We start from the raw sequence: 26,977 nt of genomic DNA, 5'->3' as shown, positions 1-26,977 counted from the left end.
TGCAAAATCTGCCTGGGGTTAATTTTTTCACAGCTTTCAGTGCAACAGCATTTACTTCTGCTGTTTAGTCAGTGTCTGCACAAACTCTCCTATGTAGCATTCCCCCCTCCTGGCACATAATGCTCAGCATACTGATGAGGAGTGCACACCACAAGGAACAGAGCATGCCCTGGAGAACTAGAAGAACAGAACAGTAGGGTGGACTGAGCATAAGGCTGGGAAATCCTGTGTCTAATCTTCATTCTGCCAGCAATTTGTGGTAATGGCTGAACACACATTTCTCAAAACTGTGAGATGAGGTATTAATACTGTTAATTTGACTCTCCAGGATGTTAATTAATAAGGATTAATAAGCCAGTGCATTTTTGCTGGTAATGTTCTCTGTATAAAATAGGTATTTAATGAGAATTCAGTCACTTTTCCCACCATGGTAGTTGATACTGCTTCTTTGTTTTATAATTGTTTATCCTGAGCAAAAGAACTGTACCAGTTTCCCTTTTGTGGAAGCCAAACAACTTCCTTTATCTGGAAAAACTGCCATATCTCAGTGCTTTGTGCAGGAAAGTCTCAGGTTGTCATGGGAAAGGCAGAATGGCCAGAAGCCAGTTGATTTTGATGTTTAAATCATGATGTTTAAATGAGAATCACTCTTCAGTTTTTAAACTATGTATTTTCTTTATAAATGATTCAAAACATGTGGCTAGTACTTCACATTTCCAAAGAAAGAGCAGAACATAAGGAATTTTTAAAAGTAATGGCTAATGTACAGGATTTACTTGACTGAAAACTGTCCTCAAAGTCTAAACTGGACACGCCAATCCCTCATTATTGTCAGTGGAATGCAGTGTTCTTCCCTCCTGCAGTAGGCTTCTGGAATAATAGGTGAAGCATTCTTGAAGAGAGTCTACTTTCTCTCCTTTGTAAAGGGAGTCTGTGGCCAAGCATATAGTTGCAGAAATCTGAGATGTGAGTAAGAGGAATCCTATGACCCAGAATTAGGGAAAATGAGTGGAATCACGAGTAGTGTTGTGTTAAATAAACTGCTTAACTGCAAGTAATTGTTTTGAAGTTTCTGCTTTTCCTTCTAGAATAGTTTACTAAATGTTACCCATAAAACTAATTAATTACACACACACACCACAAGCCATGTCCGTGTTCCTAGTGTGTCCCAGAGCAAGAATCCAAGATAAAGCCTACATGGAACTGCGTGGCTGCGCTGTTGAATGCTGGCTGAGCCATACTGGCAAGGTGAATGCAGCTTCCTCAGTAAAAAGCACACTTTGGTCTTTGTGGCTTTATTTTAGTTCCTTTAGTAGAACAAAATCCATGGTAAAACTATAGAACTGATTGCTCTGGAGATGTGTGCTAGCACAGCTGCACTTCATCATTTTCCTGACTGGCTTCAGAGATTTCCAGGTTGGTCACTAAATCTAATGGATGATTCACATCCCATTCCTGTTGATAAGGTGACATTGTATGCAGTGTGCAGTGGACTTATAGCACCACAGACCCAATTCTGCATGGTGCCAGTGTGGGAGAAGGCTGCCTGTTCCCTCTTTGTGGTCAGTCAGCAAGTTCATTGCAAACATACCTTCAGCAGCCAATAGCTTATGTGTGAAAAAGGGCATACGAGACCGTGGAAAGGTGCAAAAGAGAAAAGTACAAAGAAAGGCAACACGGTTGTTTTAGCCATTATTTTGCCAGCCCAAAGCATCAGTCACAATGGGATCAGTGTTAACGCAGCCCCCACAATCTGTTATGTGTCTGCCAGAACAGAGATGACTTCCAGTGTCCCTTCTTTATATTTTTCAGATCAACTTTTTTAAGAAAGGAGCGGAGATGTTTTCCAAAAGATTGGACAGCTTTTTGACATCTGTTTCTGACATGGTTCAGAGGTGACATAATACTTTCATTGCTTTTTGTTTGTTCCTTTGAATTCTGAGTAATAGCACTGTAACCTTTTGCACGTAATAGATAGTGCCACTGTTTGTGACACAGGAGAGTGCTTCCGTGCTTGTGCTGCACTGTTGGATGTGCTTTGGTACAGCAGCAAGTGGAAAGGTGGGGGGATGTTTGTGCACATAAAGGAAAGTACCGTCAGTACACTGAGGAGTATTTTTACAGTGTAGCCAGGGAAGCATTCAGATGCTTTCCTATACCACAGTGTCTCTTCATGAACACAAAAGCATGACATTTGGGCTTGAAATGGGTTAATAGAATTAATATAATGAAGGGAAAGTGCATTCTGAATTAGAGGTATTTATACTTTTTGGCTCTTCTGTATTAATAATCACAGATTGTTATTACAGCAACCTTCTAAATAAGCATTTAGGACTCGTAGTGTTTGGTGCTGTAGCTACACAGGGTAATTAAAGCTCCTTGCCCTAGAGACAGAACTTATCACATCCAGGCTGGGCTGTGTCAGCTCACTGCGTTCAGCCTGCTTTAAGTACCTACTGCAGTAAACTGCCCCACTTTTGTGCTTCTGCTCTCGAGATCCTTTCTTCCTTGTTCCCTCTCTTTGTCATCGTCTGTTCTAGTGAAGATTGACTTTAGTTATAATTAAGTCCTCGTAAATGTTGTAAACTTTACATTTAAAACATCATCACATTTGAGAGAACACTCATCATTTATTTTAAATCAGCAGGAACACTGAACTGAACTCTTTGCTTTATAGCTTCATACCTTTCATACTGGAGTATATCCAAATCATTACTTACTCTGACTTGGTGGCATTTTAAATAATGCATTCTTGTTAATTTGAGAACAGTGCTATAAGTAATCTCCCTGTGTAGGAGACTGTCTTTCTCTAAATGATTTTTTATACCCTATAACTTTATGCTTATTTATGTCTCTTTCCGTGCTCAATTCTGAGTTAAATTCCTCTACATTCTGCATAGTGCTTGTACAATTTGGAGGATGGGCTTTCAGCTCCCTTGAAGTAGTGCCCTTCATTAAGAGCAGGCACGTTGCCTGTGTCTTACAGGCACGGGGAGAATCTCACCACTGGATCATCACTGTAGAATAATCACTTGTTGAAAAGTCTGGCATCTGTGTTCTAGATAAGACACGACACTGAATGGAAGCAAAAATAGACTGCTGTATTTGTCTGGGTCTGGTTTCGATGTTTTTCTGTTACGCAGCAAAGCTGGAAAGGGCAACTCAAATGTAACTGGTGCAGTTGTGTGACGTCTTTGGAAAACCCCAAAGAGGAGCTCACAGAATTGTGAATGGCTTTGTGCAGCTAAGCACTTACTGACACAGGACATGGTTTCATAACTAAAGGTTATGCAGCCACTGAAAAACGTGCTGCCCCCTCCTTTCCTCCTTTAGTGCTGGGGATCACAAGGCCTCCGTGAGTCAGCTCTGCTTGATAATCAAACTGAAAGCTTTTTGTAAGATTTGTTTTCCTTTGGAACAAGCTGAGGAGAGCCACTGCAGATAGAGAATTTCAGCACTGATATAGTCTTGAGTCTGTTTAAGTTGACTGTGAAACTGACTCTTCATATTTAGAAGTATATTAATCTATATAGTAAATACTGCTAGCAGTGTCAAAACACATTAGAAAGGATAAACTATTGGAATATTCTCACTAACCATTTGGGCTAGCTGCCACAAAAGTGTATATGGAATTGACAGGTTTTCCTACCTTCCTATCCTGAAGATAAGAAAGGTGAGCCTTAGGAAAAGGAACTCCAAAGATGCTGGGGCAGTTTTGTTTTTATGAAATACTGGCTCTGTACAGCCTGTATCACATACTCATGTACTCCAGAAGGGCAGCAAATAGGGGTAAAAGATGCTTAAAGCATAGGTGTCCAGTCTTAAATGCCTTCTAAGGTGAGCAGTGACAAAAACTCTTATCTTCCTACCCCATAAGTTTTCTTAATATCCTAGGAACCCACTCTAGGGAATCTCTTTTAGCAGCAGGAGTGGAGTAGATAATCTCCACAGGCCCCTTCCACCCCTTATGTTTCAGTGACTGTGATAATTTTGGTAAAGTTAAAAAAGAAATCAAACATTTACTGGTATTGTTTCTCTGGAAGTCCTAGGACAGCTGCTGCAGTGTGGCCCTTGAGAGGTGATCTCATCTGGTCACCTGCTGAGAGCAGGACCTGCTTGAGCAGAGTGCCCAAGGCTGTGTCCAGTTGAACTTTGAGTCGCTTTCTATCTCACATGTACAGTATCTTGCTACAGCTTGTGTCCATTGTCTTTCATCTAACACTGCACACCTCCAAGAAGGGCTGCTTCCATCTGCTTCCATCTGTCTCCATCTGCTTTATTCTCTATCACTAGGTTATTAAGCTAGCTCCTCTTCATCTTCATGTCATAAGGCTGGAAAACAATTGTACAGCCCTTTCTCATGTCACGTGCTCTGCTTTCCTGACTGTCTTGTTCTTTGTTTCTGATTTTCATGTGCTGGGGCACCAAAACTAGACACAGTGTCCTATGGGAGTCTCACAAACCACTGGATAGGTGGGAAATTATGACTTCAGTGAGCTGCTAACTGTACTATTGCTCATGCAGCCCAAGATGTAGCTGGCATTTTTTTTTTCCTTAGGAGCATGGTGCTGGTTTGTGTCGCAGGACCTTCGGTCCTTTGCTGAAATCTTTCTACTCAGATGCCTCCTGGTGTTTACTGTTGCATGGGGTTTCTCCATCCCAGACAGGACTTTGCCTTTGCTGAACTTCATGAGGTTCTCATTTGCCCATTGGGCAGCTTGCCAAGGTCCTCTTTATACATTTAAATGGATTCATATATAATCTCAGCTGATATTTTTTGTTCATCTTGGGTCATGGATGTTATCTGTATCCTGCTATGAACTGACTAATGGTGGCTCTGAATTTGTTTTGTTTTGTTTCTCAGCATACAGGGAGAGTTGGATGCCGAAGCTGAAAAAATGAGGATATCCCAGCAGGACTTAATTTCAGTTAATGAGTCTGTTTACACCCCAGACTCTGATGTAACTTCACCTGCTATCAATAGGAATCTCATCCAGAAGGCTGGCTACCTTAATCTTAGAAAGTAAGACAGTTGTTGCTGCCTGCTGCTTTCTGTAATTGCTGACTAGTTGCTTTGTTATTGGGTTTTTTAGGTCTTCAAGACTGCTCAGATAATGATGCTTTAGGTTCCTGAATCGCTGTGGTAGCTTTATCCTTCAACTCCTAAGTGTCTCTGTCACCTCCGAAAACGTGTTTGAGAAGCTTAAACCCAATTAGAGGCATTTGATACAATTTCCCCGAAAACAGAATTTTACTTCTGGTTGAATTTGCCTTCAGGGATGATTTTCTGTGATTAGCTGGGTAAAAGTTAGAAGCCTGTATGTCTGGGCTCAGATTGTTCCCAGTTCTTAGGGCTCAGGAAAACAAACTGTTTACAGAGAACAGCTATCTTTTGTATTTAACATAAGTTTTCACAAGCCACCTCCTTTGCATAAATACAAGTTTTATGGACCATACAAGTTAAATGTATGCCATACATAGAGTTACCTCTGCAGATTTTCCAAATAAAATCTTCCAGTACCTTTCAGAGGAGCTGTGTATACAGCAGCAAAGTTAGGGACATAGGGTAACCTGGTCTTTGTAACTGAAAAAAGAAGTTGATTTCTGTCTTATTTATAATATTCTTTTCTTGTTTTTCTTGTATTGGATACTTAGGATTTCTAGCAGCATTCTGAGTGCTGGGTTACAATATAACAGAAGGGATTTCATACAAGGCAGATAAGCTTTGAGATTCTGCAGAAGACGCTTACAGTGTCTCTGTTCCAAAATTGCTTGTGCTGCTCATCAGCTTGAAAATAAATACTTTTTAAAATTTTTTTTTAATCAAGCTTGATAGTATTTCATGTTAGCTACCCAGTGCTAACAACTCATGTATTCCATAACTAGGAGATACTGCAGAGAATCTTCTTACCTTGGGATGTTTAGAATTAGAAAGCCATATCCAGGCCGGATTGAGCAACTTGATCTGGTGGGAGATGTCCTATAGCAGGAGGGTTAGAACTAGATGATCTTAAACATCCCTTCCAACCTCAACCATTCTATGAGATTAATTCTTCAACTTAGATTAAGAATTAATCTCTGCTAGGAATAGGTGTTGATTTTACTTTTCATCATTAAAAATTTTGCACGCCTGAACATAAAGTTCAGGGTACCTTTGAAGTTTCTTTAGGTCACGGGGAGTCATTTTTAAATAGTAATGAGTTTTTATCATTGCATCTTCTTTTTAGTAAAACAGGGCTGGTGACTACAACTTGGGAAAGACTGTATTTCTTCACCCAAGGTGGCAACTTGATGTGTCAGCCGAGGGGAGCAGTAGCTGGAGGATTGATTCAGGACCTGGACAACTGCTCTGTTATGGCTGTGGACTGCGAAGACAGAAGATACTGCTTTCAGATCACTACTCCTACAGGCAAAACGTATGAGAGACAGGTTCTATTGAGGACAGCCAGTCACACCTGCCTGTTCAGATATTGTTTCATGTAAAACTTGCTTGCTGTAATAGCAAGCCTTTCTGGGTTTCTAGAAAGTTGTTAACTAAGAGCGTGTTCATTCCCGTCTTCCCCAACAAGTGTCTGAAGGGCAAAGGCAGCATCCTTTAGCTGCAGCCTGTTTGTGACTTTTGTTCCTTTAAAAATTAATGGAGACATGGTCTGTTGACTCTGTAAGACTGGGAGTCCTTCTGTCCACTGCTAGCACTGATACAGTGTGTTTGAATTCTAGGGGTATAACTCTTCAAGCAGAAAGCAGGAAGGAATACGAGGAGGTAAAAATATTGTCTAAATGTTGTCATTCTTGTATGAATGTGAGCGTGAAGTGTTCAGCTTTCATTTTTTGCCTTCTAGTGGATTTGTGCCATCAACAACATCTCCAGACAGATCTATCTCACCGACAATCCAGAGGTGGGAGATTGTTGCCATTTTTCAGTCCATTCCTTACCATTTGCTTTACTGTTGTTCATTACGTGACAGTGCATCCAATGTTGCTCTGTTCTGTTTTGTTTTCCTAGGCAGCCGCAATCAAGTTAAATCAGACAGCCCTACAGGCAGTGACTCCCATTACTAGCTTTGCAAAAAAACATGAAGCTCACCATCCCAGGTACTGCACTCACTTTCATGGACATGAGACTGCTGCCTGCTCAGTCACACTCCTTTCATGTGGCAGCAGTCACCCAGGAGAGGGTCCTGTCTAGTCCCTGCCTTTACTATCTTATGTGTTCCAGCAAGTTCTTTCTTTCTGAAGCTACCTGCTGAAAGCCAGAAGAGATGCAAAGTGTCAAGGGTAACTTATTGTTCCACAGCACAGTAAAGGAACAACTTGTGATGTTGATAATACAGCAGAGCTCCCATTGTACACTGAAATATTCTTGCACATTATCTCAACTAATTCCTGTCAGTCCGTCACAGGAGGTTGCCTCACTGTGCTGTCAAAATAATTACTGTTGTTCTCATGTGCTCATTCAAGTCAGTCAGTCAGTCTTTCAAGAAGATGCAGGAAGAGATCTGTATGTGACACTTCTTAATTATCGCATTGCTTGTGGCCATAAAAGATCTCAAAGACTGGCCAGGATTCGCCTGTTCAGAAATAAGTCCGGGTCTCTGCTCTTTGAACTGGTCACCAGACTGCAAATATGGCCACCAGAGGGCAGGGAGGCAAACAGCAGCATGTTCCTGGCAGCCAGTCCACATACAGTTGATCTGCACTAGAGTTTAATATACCAACAATTTATTTGTTTCTAAATAATTGTAGCTATAAAAAATAGGACAGATTTTACATTAACCTCAGTAATACTCGTTTATGTCAATGAATACTGCTTCAATCCACTTTGGATCTTGGGATAATCTTGTCCCCCTTCCAGAGCACAGATGTGGCGCTGATTAATTTTTTTTTTTTTTCCCTTTTTAATTTTAGCCAGAATGTAAAGAATACAGACAATGGTAAAACAACTCCCAGTGAATCAGCTGGCATTCAGGACTCCACGCAACTTATTGCTCTTGGAACACCGATTCAGTTTGATATTGTACTGCCTGCCACAGAATTCCTGGACCAGAATAGAGGTGGCAGGTAAGGTCAGATGGTGATTTCTCACGTTAGCAGAGTGATTTTTGGAGGGGAGTATCAGGTGTTACAGCATTTGTATGTGGTGACCAGAGTCTATCATGATAGTTTCCATTCTTCTTTCACAGGCGTGCAAACCCATTTGGGGAGTCTGAAGATGGCAGCAAAGATGAGGAGGAAGGTCAGTGCTTCATTTTCCCAGATAAAAGCAGCCATGATCTCAGGCTTAATTCAGCCCTCTCCAGTGTCTCTTAATGAAAGCACGTGGCATCATGGAGCAGGAGCAGCAACCCATAGTATAGTTAAAGCTGGCTGTGTTTCAGAAGCCTGTCTGTTAAATATCGCTGCCTGTGAATCCACTTTCCTCTTCGACAGTCCAAGCTGTATTGCAAATTAGGTTTATTTCAAAAGTTTACAGGCAAAAAGATTTGGTCTCCTTAGATCTGCTGGCCCATTGCAAAGTAGGATGGCTCACAGAGGGGCTATGAGAAGCAGGCACCTTTACACCATCAGCAGCAGCAGCACCTTGAGCCGCTGCAGGACATGGCAGTGTGCAATGCCCGGTGCCTGCCGTGTCTCAGCTGGATTGCCATAGCACAGCTGAAGTGTAGCATTCTTTGTGATGCTGCCACTTGAGGCAGCTTAAAACTGGGTCAGAGCAGCACCTGGCACGTAGAAGGCAACCACCACCCACGTGTTTATATGTTTATCTCTGTTTTTCCAAGGGGAAAGAAAGTGACTCCATGGATATTTCCAACTACTAGGAAATGGAAGCAGCACATGAGAGAAGTTATGCCTTTTATCTTCCAGATTCACTCTTGCAGCAGATGTTCGTCGTTCGGTTTTTAGGATCCATGGCTGTTCAGTCAGACAACACAAGCGAGGTGATTTATGAAGCCATGAGACAAGTGTTAGCTGCTCGTGCGATCCATAACATATTCCGTATGACTGAGTCTCATCTCATGGTCACCAGCAAGAACCTGAGGTACTGCAAAATTGTCATTACTTATCCCATGTCAGTATGCTGTTTTATTCATGAAACTTGGGATGAGGATTTTCTCCCTCTCCAAGAAATGCACCTTCACGGGAGAGAGACCCTGAGATTGACTTCACTTAAAAGAATATCCTCCTGTCTTCAGTTCTAAAAACATCCTGCCAAAATGTAGAGGGGGCAGTGGGGCTGTAAAATCCTACGAATACACTGGGGAAAAAAAAAAGCATTGAAAGATTCTCTTACCTTACATCTAGTAACAGCAGAAGAGCAATGCTCTGTCCTGTTGGCAGTAGTGTCACCGTAGAGTATGTTTGGACAAGATTTCAACTGGAGCACATGTTCATAGCACACATACAGCATTAGCTTCTGCCCACTGGATGCTCACCAAACTGGTGATTCCAAAGGTCGATGTGACCAACACGTTGTACAGCTGGGAGTTGGTCTAGAGTTATTCTTTGCCATTGGCTGACTTGAAATCACAATAAAATATTTGATTCCATGCATGTTTCCTCACCAGTAAAACTGATACACTGATTGCCTTATAATTATAAAGCACCTTGATGTTACTGATAAGAATTGCTCTAAAAACATCTACTTTTTTTTCCCCTACACGTAATTACAGATTAATAGATCCTCAAACGCAAGTTACGCGAGCCAGTGTAAGTAACTTTGTTTTGAATCTGCTTTTCTATCAGAGCATTGAATGCTTAGGCTCATGAGCCTGAGCTCTTGACCACGCCAGCTACATGCTGATTAAAAAAGGCTTTTATTACAATTTTCCAGTTTGAACTTGCCACTGTGACTCAGTTTGCTGCTCATCAGGATAACAAGAGACTCATTGGTTTTGTGGTCCACCTCCGTGAGACCCCAGGAGAAGAATCCATGAGTGCATATGTTTTTGAGAGCAACACAGAGGGAGAAAAGGTTTGCATAATGTTTGTTAAAATACTTTGTTTCTATGCAGTACTACAGTGAAGTAGTATTCTGCCTCTCCTTTTACACCCCTATTTAAGTTTGCACTGATACTTCTGTTTTAATCCTGATTAAGCAGCAAAACCAATAACAAAAACCTGAACTTTACGCACATCTCTGATTTCAGATCTGCTATGCCATTAGCTTGGGAAAAGAAATTGCAGAGGCCCAGAAGGTAAGCATATCGATTCCTCACAGACATGCTTGTTTTGCTGCATGTTTTTCTGCTTTTTCCACCCATTACTGTTTCATTTCGAAGTTAGAACTCCCATTCTTTTCTCCTTTAGGGTGGGAAAAAAAACAACAACCACAAAGGTTTTCCATTTAAAATAGATGGTAATGTTACCCAGCCTGTTGTATGAACACATTCATGTGAAGATATGACACCACTGCAGTAACATTTCCTGCATGTTTTCACCATTGCAACTGTAGAACAAGTTGGGGGAATGAGCTTTTAGTCACGTGCAGTAAGCACACTAAATAAGAACTGGGGTTTTGTTTTTAAAGTTTTTTCTCCTTGTTTTTCAGTAATTATAGCAGTGGCAGGTAAGAAAAGCATGATAAGGCTCAGAATAATGACATTTTAACTTACCTAGGAGGTGTTCTGCTGAAGGGATTAGGTTTCAAAACCTTAAGCCACAATTATTCCCAATAAAACCTTTATGTTAAATGTTGTCAAAAGGAAAAGAAAAAAAAAAAACTATAAAAACCTCAAGTTGCAAAGCATTAACATGTGCTGGAGAAAAGGTGTTCCTCTAAAAGATTGCTTTTGCCTACTGAACTTTTGTTTTCCTTCAGGACCCAGAAGCATTAGCTCAGCTGATGAAGTCTGTGCCCTTCACAAATGATGGGAAGTTTGTGCTGCTGAACGATCAGTCAGAAGAGGATGGAGCCACACGTGAAGGAGAGGAGTCAGAAGCATGAAGAACTCTTGTCGTTTCCTCCAGCCTGTATGGAAGCAAGGAGAAGCTGGGAGGCTGTCCAAGAATCTCTGTTTTTAAATGATCTGCGCACACGTGAGGCCACGGCTTCTGGCACCTGCTAGGGGGATGGCAGCATCTTTGCAGAGGTTCCTCGGGCTTTGCAGTGAACAACAGCAAAACTTTGGCCTTTGGAAATTTTTGCATTTGTGAATGTGTAGTGCAGAGGTGGGCCTGGGACACTGGCAATCTTAGGCAATGTTCCAGCATGAGCCCCTTGCTGCTGGCAGCTCAGACGGCACAGCTGTCAGCCACAAAGGGTTAACGTCACTTCCGCAGGCTCACGGGGAGCAGCCTTCACTGCTGCTGGAATGAGCACGAGTTGTAAGCTGTCAGCTCCTTTAGGAAATGCATCAGGCCTAACTTCTTCCTGTAGTCGGTTTTTATAGTTTGCATGATTATGTGCATCTGAATGAAGGTTTAAAATGCACTATTTACTTTATTTTCAGATGAAGTTATTTTTAGTCTAGTTTTAAGCGTAACAAGATTTATCTTTTGTGCTAGCCTATTTACAGAGCAATTTGTTAAACACTAAATTTTTTCCTATTAATATAATCTATTTTTATATTGCGCCTGGAATAAGCTTACAAAACAAATCTAAGTGCCTACTCTTACCTTTACGGGGACCGCATTCACATTCCATCATTTAATAACGGGCAGAATGTACCCCCTTGGTTTACTGCTCTAAGTACATGTGGACATCAGAGGCAGTCAGCAGTGGGGCACAGTGGCCAAGCGCGGTTTTTTCTGTGGTTAGGGATCTTAAAATTAAGAGAAATTGTGGAGACAACTTGTAGGACAAGTAATTTTATAATAAAGAGTTCTTTGTATTCTTAACATGACAGTGGCATGCAGCATTGGAGCCTACCAGCAATCTTCAGTTTTCCAAAGCTGAGCAATAAAACGCTAGCAGGCTGCAGCACAAGGACTAGTTTCACTGCACATTCCTGACATTAGAAGCCATACATACCAGCTAAGAAGTTTAGATTTTCTTTCTCCTTCCAGCTTAACCTGAAGGCATGAGAAGCTGTACTTGGCAAGAACAAATAAATGGGAGTTACTGAAGAGAGAGGTGGGGGAGGCCGTATGGGGCATGGTTTATAGTAGTGAAGATGGAACAAACAGCTGAAAATTTGCAGCTGAATTTGACTCATCTCAAGCACTTCATAGGAATGTAGGTTTTCTGTAAGCAATCTGTGCTGAGTACAGCTTGCAGTGTTTGACATGTAATAAATTCATTGAGCTGGTTTGCTGACTGTAAGAACCGTGGAAGAAAACTGCGGTAACTGACACAAGCATTCCTTCCTCAATAAAAGTTGAAGCTGTCTTATTAAAGAAATTAAACCCTCCTGCAGTTCTGTTACTGAAGACACTAAGAGTGAGGTTCTGAAAATTACATTTATTAACAAGTTTTATGTACATTAGGTACTCTACTCACACACCAAAGAGACTGAGGTAACAAAATACCCTTCTGTACAGTGAGTTAGGAAACATGGTTACATTTGGTCCTTTGTACCTGAGAAGCTGAAAATAGCTGTTGTTGACAGACATCCGATGAAAACTCAAATTTACTTCCAATTACAGACTTCATTAGGACATCTAGAACCTACCCTCCAAGCAAAGCAACCCAGACATAACCCAGTGAAGCACAGGGCTGCTGGGACCAGCACCCTCTACACCACCAGTGACCAACACCTTTTGACCTCAGGGCGAATGTGACTCTGGGCATCAGCTGTGCTCTGCATCCCCTGTGCAGCCCTATGGCTTATGGCATAAAAGGGCTCCGCTCCGTCACAAACAGGCTGCAAGGCCACCAGGGGAGCCGCTGCCACCACTTCTGCCCCCAGCAGCCCTGGCCCAGGACAAAGCACGCAGGGGCTGCGGTGGCAGCTGCCTCCTCAGGAAGGCAGACTCCTTCAGCCTGTTCCGTGCCTGCCTTGAAGGAAAATAATAGAGATTCATTTTACATCCCTGCAGCAAACTTAATCATCTCCCCTTTCCTTCATCACCTCTGGGAATTTCCAGTGAGCAGCAAAGTTCCATTTCGTTTAGAGAATTTTTTTATTTTTTTCTTTTTAGATCCATCCTCATCTCCAGCCAACCCACTGGGTTCCATTTTGTTCCTATAATCAGAGCAGGAGGGTAAAGGCAATGAAAATAGCACCACAAGAATTCTGCACCCTTTCCAGGTAGTTGGGCAGGGGCTGGGGGGAGAATTTGATGTGACTCATTGACATAGGAGCACCATCCCAAACCAGGACCCACCTCGTTCATATTTCAGGTAACAAAAGCTTTCTGCATATATATGCTGCTACATGACAATAAAATGTAACTATAATAAACTACAATCCTCTATTAGCAAGAATAGCTCTATTATCACTGCACGTATTCATAGGAATGTATATACTTTTGCCACACAGAGTATACATTCAGGTCCCACCGTCCATAGGGGTTCTATAAAAATAGGCTTTTGTCTTTCCTGTAGAATTTCCATCACCAGAATGACACGAGTTGGTTCAGCACACACAACGAACTGCAGAGTGTTACTTAGCTGAGATCCCATCAGTCCAAAAATCATAGAAGGGAAAATACAAATGTGGACTTTAATAATTAGAGCACAGGTCATGGCTTGACTGCATCTATCTACCTAGCACATCCATCCTGAAGGAAAACAAATGCTCTGCATGGTTCTGCCATTGCTAGAGAACAACTGGAGCTTACATGACTTGAGATGAGACAAGGATATGGAAATGCATACGTTCCTACTGCAACATGATGGCAATCAGCAGAAGCACTGAGACTGCTGTTCTCAGCAATCCTACTCCAACTGCTCAGTGCGGGCACAACTTAGTCAAAAAAGAAAGTGCACGTAAACTATGACCAAAAAAAAAAAAGCAAAATGAAGCAGTGCAGAATTAGTTAGGGCAGTCTCCGCAGTTTTAACAAAAATATGAACAAGGCCAGCTGATTTAAACAGCTTACAAAGCTTCTGTGTCAAGTTTTCAGAACCAATGAAAGGACTTTCTTATCAGTCCACTCTGTCCAGTTGCAACCAAAACGTTCGCCCCAGTTCTCTAAATGCTGAACTCACTGGCAGGAAAGGATGAATCAAAGCCTGCCAGGAATTGTCTCAGCCAACCCACGGCCAAAGAGCGAGCGGGTGGAACAATCTGAGCCATTTGTATTAAAACATCACCTTTTTTCTAATTAGAGGAGATGAAAAAGACTGTCAATTAAATACAGTTAAGAAGGCCAAAAAAACAAAAAATTATTCTCAGACTGACTAAAGTAGTTTATTCTAGCTAGTAAAACCTCAAAGTGTTTTATATTCCAGGAGATTAAAACACAACTGAGTCTTTCAATGGAAGTGGAATTCAGAATTCACTGTTAAGCTAACTCGAGCTACTTACGTCAGGAATCTGAGCAACTCTTGCACAATCTAAGAACCTCTGCTCACAGGCATTAACAGATGTTAGATTTTACACAGAGTTCTCACAGTGTTCAGCAGCTTCTGAAGCCTGCAGTGCAATTATTGTTAATAATCAGGAAACTAAGACTGTATTAACGACACAGAGTGCAATGGACCTACAAAGGCTGAGAAAGACAGGGTTGAGGCTGAAACTTGCAGTTAGGCACAACATATTCATGAAGTGTAAGATCACTTAATAGTCACAGACACCCATCACACAGTGTCTGGTCATGGAAGGAAGAGCTGATTGTGGTTCTGTCTTGGCTCCTGATTTCCTTACTTCTGTGGATGCAAATTAGACTTTCAGTATGAAGTGAAAAAATAATTTATTACATTAATTTTTCTGCTTTTCCCTTTCTCTAATATGGGAGGAAAAAGGAACAGGGGAAGATAAATGCCTGGCAGGACCCTGATTCCAGAGTGAAAATAACATGCTAATAATACAGTTTCATAGAAAAAACAAAACAAAAAACACACATTCATGAGAACTGCCATTTTGTGTAATAGCTTTAACATACATTCACAACCTACACTGTTACAGCTACAGTGTAATTTGTGACTACATCAAATACAAAAGGAGCATAAACATCTGGACAACAGATAAGCAACGCATCTTCCTTCGATTTTCTTCTTCTGGTTGATGAGATGCACGGGTCTTTTTTTTTTATAAATGTTTTGTTAGAGATGCAAGCAAGCATCTAAAAATTAAAGATTTTTTTCTTAGATATGCACAACTGTAATTTAAAATAATTACTTCCAAGCTATATTTTATGTAGTTATTTTTCAATCTAGAGAAAGTGCAGTTAGTAACGTAAATAAATAACTCCTGAAAAATAGAAGTTTCTATAGGGAAAACAAACAAACACAGACCTAGCCCAACTGGGTGCTAGTATACTATTGTACATTTTCGGCTAGGTTTAATAGAAAAAGTCAAATGAAGAGCTTTCACCACTCCAAAGTGTTAGAGACAGTTATTCGAGTAAGTAATTATCACCCCCTACCAGCCACATCATTTCACAACAGGATCTGCAGGCGTAGAGTTGGAAAGATCTCCATTGCTTGCTTTAACAGATTCTTCTATAAAAATAGAAATCGGAGACATGGATTGCAGTTAACATTTGACTAAAGGCAGTAAGAACAAGATCTTAGCCTAAGTACAGCATGCTGATGTCACAAAACATCTGATACACTGTAACCACGTATGCTAACTGCCCTTGCAGCACAAAGGATCCCTGCCCTATGGAGAAACCCGTGTGTGAGGTGAGAAGTACAAGTAACTCCTGTCCTACAAATGTTCTCCTGAAGAAGCCAAGGCAGTATATCTGGTGTCACCACAACACTCTGAGATGGCTTTTTGAGTAGGACAGTTACTTGATAAACTCCACAAATATAAAGTATGAATCCACACTGAAGACCTCCTTCTTAGCAAACTGCTTTGGCTCAGTGATCTGGGAGGTAACCATGATTTACATCACTGTCAAAACTACAGAGAAAAACTACTTGCCAATTCCATTCTTTAACATACAACTACAGTCAGCCGTGAGAGACCCAAAACTCTAACCAACTTGTGACTGAACTGCATTTCTACATCTTACTCCTCTCATTTCTTGGAGAATAGTTTTCCTATACACAGGAAAGTTTCCCATTACTCATGAAGGAACGTACGTGGGCATGCACACAACTTGTCAAATTCCCATGATGCCCAAGTCAAGAGACCATAGCACAGATGGAGATCTCACCCTCTGAATGTAACTCGATGGTAGACCAAAACACTTTATAAACATTAAACACACAGAACTCATGCATGCAGTATTTGCATTATCTGTCTACATAAAGTGAAAAATAGCTACCAAATGACAACTGAGAAAACTAGTTTATATTTCACATCAGCAAAGGTTTTGCAGAAAAGGCTGTCATTAACAAAAATCAGGAATTAAGTGGGTAAGTATAATGCTGAAGTCACTGAATTTAATATTACTGCAAGTGTGCAGTTCTCCCTGCCTTCAAGTTTTGTTCTCAGAAATCCAGTTTGAAGTTTCACTTTTCCAAAGAAGGTCTCAGTGTGGTGCTCTCAACTCCTTAATTATCCTCAACCCTATAAAACTCCCTCAGGAATACTGATTCAACCCAATAGCAAGGAAGTGGCTATGGAAGAAAGCATTTGCCCTATGAAACAGACCCTCAAGAATCAAAGCACTCCATATGCACTCACCTTCTCTCTCTTTCTTTTCCTGGTTTTCTTCTGCTGCAGTTTTATCTGCTCTGAAAAATATTCTTGCACTACTTAACGAAAAATAAAGGAGTTCAAATTCCTAAATAAAAAGATACAGAAGAGGAGTGTCAGTGTATCACAAGAATGAATTCACATACAAATCAGTGTGACTTTTCAGAAGCATCAAAAGCAATTAGATGTTGGTATCAAAATCATTTCCCACTCATACCCCACTTACACCCATCTTATAGGGCACGAGTCAGCCAGAAACTTGAAAGGATAACTTAAGTACAGCAGCATCACTGCCATATGTACGCTACTGAGGCCGTGTGAGGTTTGCAGCCACAGTGAAAATGTGGAACTGTTTGCCCACAGAAGCAAAGCCCAAGCAACCTATAATTTAAACAGCTGCATGCTCAATCAGTTACTGAACAAGCAATAACTATTCATAAACAAACACCTGCAGATGTGTCCCACAGCCCCCTCAAATCAAAAGCAAAGGGGAGAGAGAGGAGGCATTTACACCTCAGTCGAACCTAAACATTCAAACACATCTTTCTTCTTCTGCTTGACAGCTGGTGTGCATCAAATGAACTCAGAGAATTCACACCCAAGAAATTTGGTTCATGGTGTTTCTTGTAACAAAGATTTCCCTACAACATTTTCTCCTACCTGAACGCTAAGGTTTCAGTTGTGTTAAGAGTTCTGCCTAGCAGACAAAGACTTCTAGCCAACCACCTTGAACTCCTGACTCACACAAATATCACAAATGCTTATGACACTGTGGCCTTCCAATATCTGAAGGGAATGTACAAACAGCAGGGGTTCGACTGTTATGAGAGTGGATAGTGATGGAACAAGGGGGAATGGTTTTAAACTGAGACAGAGAAGGTTAGGTTAGGTTATATTAGGAGAAAGTTTTTCACACACAGGGTGGTGACGCACTGGAACAGGTTGCCCAAGGAGGCTGTGGATGCCCCATCCCTGCAGGCATTCAAGGCCAGGCTGGATGTGGCTCTGGGCAGCCTGGTCTGGTGGTTGGTGACCCTGCACATAGCAGGGGGTTTGAAACTAGGTGATCACAGAATCACAGAATTGTAGGGGTTGGAAGGGACCTCCAGAGATCATCGAGTCCAACCCCCCTGCCAAAGCAGGTTCCCTACACCAGGTCGCACAGGTAGGCATCCAGGCAGGTCTTGAACATCTCCAGAGAAGGAGACTCCACCACCTCCCTGGGCAGCCTGTTCCAGTGCTCCGTCACCCTCACTGTAAAGAAGTTCTTGCGCATGTTTGTGCGGAACTTCCTATGCTGCAGTTTCCAGCCGTTTCCCCTTGTCCTGTCTCCACTCACCACTGAAAACAGTCTGGCCTCGCCATTCTGCCCCCCACACCTTAGATATTTATAGACCTGGATCAGGTCCCCTCTCAGTCTTCTCTTCCCAAGGCTGAACAGACCCAGTTCACTCAGCCTTTCCTCATAGGAGAGATGCTCCAGGCCCTTCACCATCTTCGTGGCCCTCCGCTGGACTCTTTCCAAGAGATCCTTGTCTTGTGATCATTGTGGTCCTTTTCAACCCAGGCCATTCTATGATTCTATGCCATCCCCTTCAGACAGCACACCACCTGAGTCTTCATGCTCATTTTTTGCATTTTTTTGCTAGGCAATGCTTTATGCTGTCTCAGTGTTATTCATTCCTGATAAGCTCCTTCACAAAATAGCTACCAGAACTGCACTGACACAGAACAGAAGCAGACCCGTGCTCTACCTGTAAGCAAACTTCCAGTCGCTTGTGGGTGAGGTTCATAGTTTGTAGCAGTTTTTCATCTTGATTAATTGACTGCACGTTCTGTTGCTTAGCTACTGCTCTGATTTCCTTCACATACTTCTCTCGAACAGACTGGAACCAGTGCAGCGAATCAAACTCCTGGTACTGATCCAACAGCTTCAGAATGTAAGCCACACCTACGGTCATTAACAAAATATGTGCCAAAGTCAACTTGCAATTTATAAAACATTTTGTGAGTGTTATTAATGGATCAGTTTAAGTCAATAATTCTCATGCAATTAGAATTCAAACTGCAATTGATTTTAAATTAAATCTAATGGGAAGAAAGTCATAATAAAGAATATCCAAAGATTTGTACAAACTCTAATCTACTGCCTGCAGCTTCTAAAGAAATCAGGGAGTACCAATGTATGACCAAACCACCTGCTGTCAGAACTAATTATTCCACGCTAAAGAGATTCTGAGCCAGACAGCCCACAAATCCATTGTGCTGGAGCCAAGGCAGTCCAAATTTAAATTAAGGGAAATGGGAACTGACAGAATTAGAAAACTTTTCCTGCAAACGTCAGTTATACTTGCTTACCTGAAGACCCATCAGCATGATGCTGAAACTTACCCATTGCAAACCCATCATCAGTGAAGGCTGCCCCACTTTTGTTCTTCTTGTTCAATTTCTCCTTGCAACTGATTGAATGCTCTACAAAATTGAGGGTCTGAAAAAGTGAAAAGCTTGGAATCATCAGGAGATTTAACAGTATTATAAAATTTAAAAAAGATAATCACATGTCATTAGATACAGAAGTAGCTGACCAAAACGTCCAAAACTATGACATTTTTGCCTCCCATCATTAGGCATTTTTGTATGAAAAGCCCCCAAAAACCTAGAAAAAGGACAAGCTTAGATTTTGGGAAACATTTGCATATGCACACATAAAATACTTTCGAGTTTAACTGCACTGAAACACATTTTAAATGTAAAATGGACAGCATTTTCCTGAACTGTACTTATGAGAAGGAAATCCCACATATGGGAAGGAAAAAAAAAGAAAGAAGTTTGGGTCTTAACCTTTTCCCATCTCTCATTTCTATCACCATGATGAACTCATCCTCTCACAGTTGAAAATTTGCAACGCTGCCATTTGAAAATTAGTTTCTTAATTGGTGCCCTTGTTTCAGCTGGAGTAGAATTAGTTTTCTTCCTAGTAGCAACTATGGTGCTGTGTTCTGGATTTACGATATGAATAATGCTGATAACACACCAATGTAGCTGTTGCTGAACAGTGCCCAGTACTTTTTGGCTTCTTACACTGCCAGAAAGGAGCTGGAGGTGCAAAAGGAGTCAGGACAGCTGATCCAGAATGACCAAAGGGATATCCCACACCACATGGCATTGTGCTCAGCAAGAGGAGGGAGACGTATTTGAAGTGATACTATTTGTCTTTCCAAAAAACTGTTATGCGTGATGAGCCCTGCTTTTCTAGAGGTGGCTGAGTATCTACTTGCCACTGGAAGCAGTGAACAAATCCCTTGTTTTCTTTGCTTTTGTGCACAGCTTTTGCTCTACCTACTGAAATGTCTTTGGCTCAGTCAATGAGTTCTCACACTTTTACCTTTGCAATTCTCTCTTCTACGCCATCGTGTGGGGAGGAAGCAAGCAGCTGCGTGGCACTGAGCTGCCTGGCACTGAGCTGCCTGGCAGGGTAAAACCACAACAAATAGGATGTCATGCCATGAAGTGAAGCTGTTAAGACCACTTAGGCCTTCAAGCTGAACTGCATCCATTCAGTTCAGCTTGACTCACAAGAAAACTCATTAACAAAGGCAAGTCTAATTGCAGTAGAAAGGGACACGGTCTTACTGAAGAAATTTCTGAAGTTACTTTTTGAGTGCTAACTGTGTGTAAAGCTAAGAAACACAAGGCTATGGATGAATGCTAACAAAGCCGTGCTTGAAGCAATTCCATTCACAATCAGGAACAGGTTGCCCAAGGAGGCTGTGGATGCCCCATCCCTGCAGGCATTCAAGGCCAGGCTGGATGTGGCTTTGGGCAGCCTAGTCTGGTGGTTGGAGAACCTGCACATAGCAGGGGGATTGAAATTAGATGATCATTGTGGCTCTTTTCAACCCAGGCCATTCTGTGGTGCTATGAAAAAAGCATAACGTGATCATCAAACCTGTACTCTTTCTTTTTTCTTTTTTTTTTCTTCCCCCGAAGTGCTGGTACACCCAGTAACACTACTCACCAGTGGGGGAACAATAATGTAGAAGTTCCTCAAATGCATATTCTTTGGACTGCGGAATTCAGGAGCAAATACATCCACAAGCATTTTAAAGTACTCTGTTCCTTCTGCAAAGTTACGGGTGAGGTCACTAAGGACAGAATCCAATTGCCTGCAAAGGACAAGCAATGTGTTACCTGCTTTCTCTGAGAAGTTTCTTTATTTAAGTAAAGTCCCACTCTTCATCCTTTGGCCACACCTACAACCCAACATTCCAACCTGATCCCAAGATTACAACCCGCCTCTACAGCCACCTTCCATCATATAGTCTGATTTTATTTCCACAAAAACATCCCATAGAATAATTGCTTATTTTCCCCTAAGGCCCTAAATATCCAAGAAGCAGACGTCACATGCAGTGAGAAATACCTGTTAGCCATCAAATCAAATATATTATCAAGAAACCACGTTCTGAAACAGGACTACAAGTGACACTTCATATTCTTTTTTTTTGTTTTGAAAGAGTATACTTCATTTACTCTACTTTCAGCAAACATTTTTGCACAAAATTAGTTCAACTTAACACACACAGAAGCAACCAACAGTTGCACTTGGAGCTTTAGAATTAAAACCCTTTCCTCTCAACCCTGGCCAAGACCCGAAAGTTGATGTTAGGGTACCTCGCTGCTTTCTGAGTTTCTTCTGAGAGTCCTTCTTCTTTCACCAGCTCTTCAAAATTAACAATATCTTCCAGATCAGGAACAAACCTGAAAACTTACTGTTTGTTAGCATTACATTCAACTGGTTACATTCACTGGAGCATATACCATAACTTATAATAAAATTAAAATCGTCTGGGCTCAAACTACTTTAAATGATATCATTTCTGCCATACTCCTACCTGAGTGCCATTAAGCCCACTTCTCAACTCACACAAAGTTGTTTATACTTCTGCTTTTACCAGGCTACCATCTAGTCCTTGCCCTAGGTAACTACAAATTTACTAATATTTGCAAGAAATCTATTTCTTGGTACATATGGTCACTAGTTTTCAATGACCTGATACAAGCACACAACTCTATGGAAAGAAGCATCAAAGAAACATTAACTTCAATTTTAAATTCCTCATGTCTAGCTCAAATTTTCCTTTAACGTACCCTCTTGAAGTAATTAGTATCAGTATCATAGGTTGAAAATCACAAGGTTGGAAAGGACCTACAAGATCATCTAGTCCAACCATCCTCCCATTACCACTGCTACCACAAACTAACCCATATCTCATAGCTCCTCATCCAGGCACCTCTTTAACACTGCCAGGGTCGGTGACTCCATCACCTCCCTGGGCAGCCATTCCAGTGCCTGACACTCTCTGAGAGAAAAAGTTTTTCCTCATGTCCAACCTAAACCTCCTCTGGTACAACTTGCAGCCATAAGTCAGTAATTACTGCTGTTTTTGGTTTTTGTTTTTTAACTGTAGTTAATACTGACTTAATTAACAACTAATGACTTACATGTACAATTAACTCCTTCACAGTGTATTTCCATGTAATTTTGAGGGCTCTTAGGCATCTTATGACAATGACTGACCAAGTCTGAGTTCAGGCTCTATTTCTGATAATTGCACTTCAAGAAAGGCATAAAAATGGACTTCTTAAAAGTATCATGTAATCACATATTTATGGCAGATGGGTGAGAACTTTTCCAAAGAACATCAGCAAAAATAGGAAGAAAAAAACCCAGAAGTACCTAATTGCACTGCTGCAGCAGTGAAGACCACCAGATCTTATCATTCGTACGTAGCCCATAGCATTGCCTTCAAAAACAAGAGGAAAAAAAAAACAGGGAAAGAATTAATCTTTATTTAAAGAGAGAGACATAAACATACACCTACTTCAGAATTCCTACAATATCTGAAATGTAAGTTGCCACATGGTCTCAACAAAGAAATTGCTTTAAAAATCAAGCAAAATAAAATATTACACTGAAAACCAATGTCAATAGTCTGTCCAGAGGATTAAAACCCAAATCCATAATCTAGCTGTGTTGAGTTCACTTGCATGACAGCCTAAGGGCCAAATTCTCTCCATCAGGCACATTAAACACCTGCAAGTTCTCATCAGTCCTACATATCAACAGTATCCATGGCCAAAAATGCTATCACAGTGTCAAGCGTGACTTAAAGTTACTTCACTGGATACACAGCCTCTGCCTGAAAAGCACAAGAAGGTTTGGCTTCCTTTTCTGGGAAATACACTCAACCTGGATAGAAGTCATTTCCATAACAAAGAGGAAAACCTAAAGGAAACAGGCTTCTGTGCAAGCTGTCTTAATCTAAAATGTGTCAACACGCAAGACCCATTCTTGTGTAATTAGATGAGACTATTTATTCTCCCAGGCTACAGGAGAAGTCCATTCCATCTGACTAGAGTTGTATTTAGATTTTAGCTTGTGCTAAGAGTTCAGTTACTAGACAATGAAGTCTAGAATTTCCATTTTCTAACATTTATAACACTGTCTTAGATAACATTTCATACCGATTTGACTTATGAGTTGTCTGAACTGGTCAAGGTAGCTCTGGCCATCTGGAGTTATTCCAAGTTTTCTGATGCCTCGGTTGAATTTATCTGCTCTTTCAAACGGATACTAGAAAAATATATTAATTTGTAAAGAACTGTCAGAGTTGGCTCTCTGTAAAAAGCCTATTTTTCCGATCACATCAATACATTCGTATTTACAGTGTATTCCATTCTCACACCACAGCTTCAGCTTAGTTGTTTATTTTTTAATTATATGCATTGCCCATCCCTAACAGTTTGCAAAAATCATCTGACTGAATCACTTTTGTAATCTGGAGAATGGAGCAGAATCATTGCTGTGAATATGAAAGTATTCCTAGAAGAAATAAGCATCCAACATGCAAAGAGCCCGACAGCATATTTTACTGAAGTATGTCACGTTCATAGTTTAAGAAATCAGTCTTTCAGCATAGAAAATTATACTCCAGTACCCAAATCTTAACATATTTGAATAAATGCTATGTCTTCACATCACCTTGGATTCTGACAATTGTTAAACATTATCTGAATCTCAAGTTTAGTGTCCTCCAACAGACTACAACTGCATCGAATCATTGTTTTCAAGTTAATGATGGAATTTTTTTTGCCAATTCCATGGTAAAGAAAATAATCATGGAAAAAATAGAATGAAACAAAGCAACCCGAACATGGAAATTCAAAACATTCAATTTTGCTAGGAAAAAAAGTTGCCATTTCATCTGGAAACACACATATAAATAATAGGAAAGTTCTCAAATGTTATGGCTCAGTGTACCTTCAAGCACACGAGACCAGCACTATTTTTTTTTTTGACAGGTTACTCTTGAGTCTTCAAAAATTACTATACCTTGTGATCATTTTGATCCTTGACTTCCCTGAAGAATCGGATGTCTTTGATAAGCCTGGATTTGATATGTTCATCGTACATGAACTGGCTAAAAATATAAAATTTTTTCCTCAAAAACTGGTAAGTGAAGTTGACCTGGAATAAAATAAACAGTCAAACCAAGAAAGTTGTAAAAGCAACATGCATCTCTAGTGACCTCTGTTCTATGACTTACAAAGTAACTTGTATTTATGATAACGTAGGAAACTTGTCAATTTATTTCAATCTGCTATTCTCAACTTACCTTCCTAATTTCACTGATCTAAAAGAAAGAAAAAAACTCCCTCCTCCTGGAAGGCCTCCAGAAAGGGCAAAGGGACCAAGGAACACAGTAGCTATTTCAGTTTGCTGACCTCCCCACACAGCCAACTATTTTACATCTGGAATATCCTGAAACTGTTCTTTTGAAACAATACAAACATTTAAGTTGAAAAGGGCATCACACGTGCTCAATGTCTTCATTCAACTCATGGAATCTGTACAAACACTCTGACAAACCTTTTTGCTTCCTCAAAACTTTCTAAAGTACTCTACTATGAAATAAGAGTGCGCTTTCACCGTACACATCTCTATTATTTCTCGTGTCTGCATAAACAGCTTTACTGGTGATCTGAAGTTAATAAAGCACTAAAATCCACACCACTAAGAAATGAATGAAGTAACAAGACAGTCTGAGTGACCAAAGCCTCCAAGATTATTTCACAAACAAAATCATTCACAGAATAGAGCAAGGGAAGTTACTTCTCACAGTGCAAAGAAGCATGAAAACCTTAAGGCCCTAACAACCACTTGCATAGCTTGTGCCACACTTTAGGTTTTGGCTTCAGTGATCATAGATCTTCCTTTGAGAAACCAAGTCTGTTGAAAACTGATGGAATTCATACGGCCACAAGGATGAAGAGCACGTAGTCAACAAGTGGCCAGATTTGTAAGGAGAGCTTTCAACTAAGCTAAGCAAGGGAATGGGGTGAAGCTTTGCGCAACAATTAAGAGTCTTTGGATGCTGACCTACTAGGAACCAACAAGGAAACACTTGAAAATGTCTCAGAGAAATTTAGGCTTGCTCCTTTAAAAGCAGGATACAGTTGACAGCCTAACAGAAGCACCTCCATACCAACACACAGCATTGGTAACAAAAAAGGGGAGCTAGAAGACACTGTAACTAGAAAGCTATGATCTAATTGCAGTCACTGAAGTCTGAACAGACAAATGAAACTGAAGCACTGCAATTCAGGACTACAAACTGCTCAGAAGGGACAGACAAGGAGGGAGACTTGATGAGATTGCCTTTTATGCAAAAAAAAAAAAAAAAAAAAAAAAAAAAAAAAAAAAAACACAAATAGATTTCACAGACTTGTCTTTGAAAAGCAGCAATGAACAGTTGAGAACTTATAGCTGAAAATTTGAGGGCAAGCCAAAAGAAACATCATAGACAGTGCTCAGTACGGGCCACCCTATCAAGAGGAGGATGCTGACAAAGTTTTCTCACATCAGCTACAGGAAGCACCACACTTGCAGGCTCTGATCCTTCCTGAATACCAATAGCACCCCAATATCTGCTGGAAAAGCAGCACAGCAAGCTATAAGCAGTCTAGGAGACTCATGGAGCAGGTCCCAGATAATTTATTAATCTAGGAGATAGCCCAATCAGAAGAGAAACATCATTGGGCCCACTGTTTACCAACACAAATCAACTAATTAGAGAAGTCAACATTGGCAGCTGTGTGGGCTTGCAATAATCATGTCCTAGTGAAATTATGGATCCTGAGGAGAATAGAAGCTAGGCAAAGAAAAAAGACAATTCCAGGCTAACAAACTTGCAGTTTAAGGAATTAGTGGAGGGGAGTCTCAGGGAAACTGCCCTCAGGTGACAGAGAAGCAGAAAAGACCAGTCAGCTCTGGACATTTTACTTACTACACAAGAACTCTTGACTCCCACGGATAAGAAACCAGGTAAGGAAGACAGGAGATCAACACAGCTGCATAATGTTAAACTAAAGTTTGGGAAGTAAACACACAGGCAGTGGAAAGCTACAGCACAGAGATGAACTTGGCAAGGCATGTCAGGAATAATAACATGCCACTAGGAAACGCAGGTGTTCAACCTTCAATGCTTTAACACTCATTAAATTTGCCTGTACGCTTTCATGCACTGTCAGAAGTGGTATTCAGGAAATGCAAACAAAAAAACACAAACTACCAGCTATGCAATAAATACTCACTGTTGTGTTCATGATTCCTGTTCCATGAGTTCGAATTGAGTTAGCAACGTGTCGAATATTGATAGTGTTCAAGTGTTTGTTGTTACTAGTTCTTTCAATGAAGATCTGGGACAGGGGGAGAGGAAAAAGTTATTTGCTATACCCAAAACTACTATGAAAAATTACCAATCTAGGTAGGTCACATCCTGTTTTCTAAGAGCAGCTAGTAGGTGCTGATTAGGGAAATAACAAAGAAAATAGAGCAAGCAAATAATGAGCTTTATCTGGTATGTGCCTCCAGTCCCTGGAATGCTGTGATTCAACAATTCACAGGTGTACCTAACTCTCTTCTTTACTGAGACTATAGTCCATTAATTGGCCCAAACTCTTCTGACACTGTTGCTACTTTTGGTCCTACTGTTTATCACGGCAGTGAGTTCCAACATCAAATTTAACAATGCCAGAAAAAGTACTTCCTTTTCTTTAAAACAGCTACTTATTTTCACAGAGGGTACCCTCATTCTCACATGAGGAAACCACAGAGTTGATCCCTGTACATATTTCATGTCATTCACTGCTTCAAACTCTAACAATCCATCCTCTTATATCCCTTCCCCCCCCCCCCCCCAAAAAAAATCATGTATTTC

General features: G+C 40.8%; 2 protein-coding genes across 2 annotated transcripts in view; one reads left to right on the top strand and one right to left on the bottom strand.

Annotated features, from left to right (window-relative positions):
* Positions 1-10,945, top strand: part of APPL2 (adaptor protein, phosphotyrosine interacting with PH domain and leucine zipper 2) — a gene marked incomplete at both ends in the record, with an annotated part of 30,663 nt that extends 19,718 nt beyond the window's left edge. The window contains 13 exons of the mRNA XM_079536565.1: positions 1,813-1,895; positions 4,865-5,023; positions 6,228-6,416; positions 6,721-6,763; positions 6,843-6,899; positions 7,007-7,095; positions 7,909-8,061; positions 8,184-8,236; positions 8,866-9,040; positions 9,672-9,708; positions 9,833-9,973; positions 10,149-10,196; positions 10,820-10,945. Of these exons, the coding sequence (XP_079392691.1) occupies positions 1,813-1,895; positions 4,865-5,023; positions 6,228-6,416; positions 6,721-6,763; positions 6,843-6,899; positions 7,007-7,095; positions 7,909-8,061; positions 8,184-8,236; positions 8,866-9,040; positions 9,672-9,708; positions 9,833-9,973; positions 10,149-10,196; positions 10,820-10,945 (1,353 nt within the window). The remainder of the gene's footprint in view (positions 1-1,812; positions 1,896-4,864; positions 5,024-6,227; positions 6,417-6,720; positions 6,764-6,842; positions 6,900-7,006; positions 7,096-7,908; positions 8,062-8,183; positions 8,237-8,865; positions 9,041-9,671; positions 9,709-9,832; positions 9,974-10,148; positions 10,197-10,819) is intronic.
* Positions 10,946-15,479: 4,534 nt separating this feature from the next.
* Positions 15,480-26,977, bottom strand: part of WASHC4 (WASH complex subunit 4) — a gene marked incomplete at both ends in the record, with an annotated part of 37,072 nt that continues 25,574 nt past the window's right edge. Inside the window, 10 exons of the mRNA XM_079547126.1 lie at positions 15,480-15,547; positions 16,683-16,782; positions 18,449-18,645; positions 19,086-19,182; positions 20,713-20,860; positions 21,369-21,455; positions 22,435-22,501; positions 23,223-23,331; positions 24,091-24,225; positions 26,352-26,456. Coding sequence (XP_079403252.1) covers positions 15,480-15,547; positions 16,683-16,782; positions 18,449-18,645; positions 19,086-19,182; positions 20,713-20,860; positions 21,369-21,455; positions 22,435-22,501; positions 23,223-23,331; positions 24,091-24,225; positions 26,352-26,456 — 1,113 coding nt within the window. The remainder of the gene's footprint in view (positions 15,548-16,682; positions 16,783-18,448; positions 18,646-19,085; positions 19,183-20,712; positions 20,861-21,368; positions 21,456-22,434; positions 22,502-23,222; positions 23,332-24,090; positions 24,226-26,351; positions 26,457-26,977) is intronic.

The sequence above is a fragment of the Tetrao urogallus genome (assembly GCF_951394365.1).
Source record: "Tetrao urogallus genome assembly, chromosome: 1".
NCBI classification, from domain to species: domain Eukaryota; kingdom Metazoa; phylum Chordata; class Aves; order Galliformes; family Phasianidae; genus Tetrao; species Tetrao urogallus.
The sequence above is the reverse complement of the archived record's forward strand: the minus strand, read 5'-3'. Positions and strand labels throughout refer to the sequence as shown.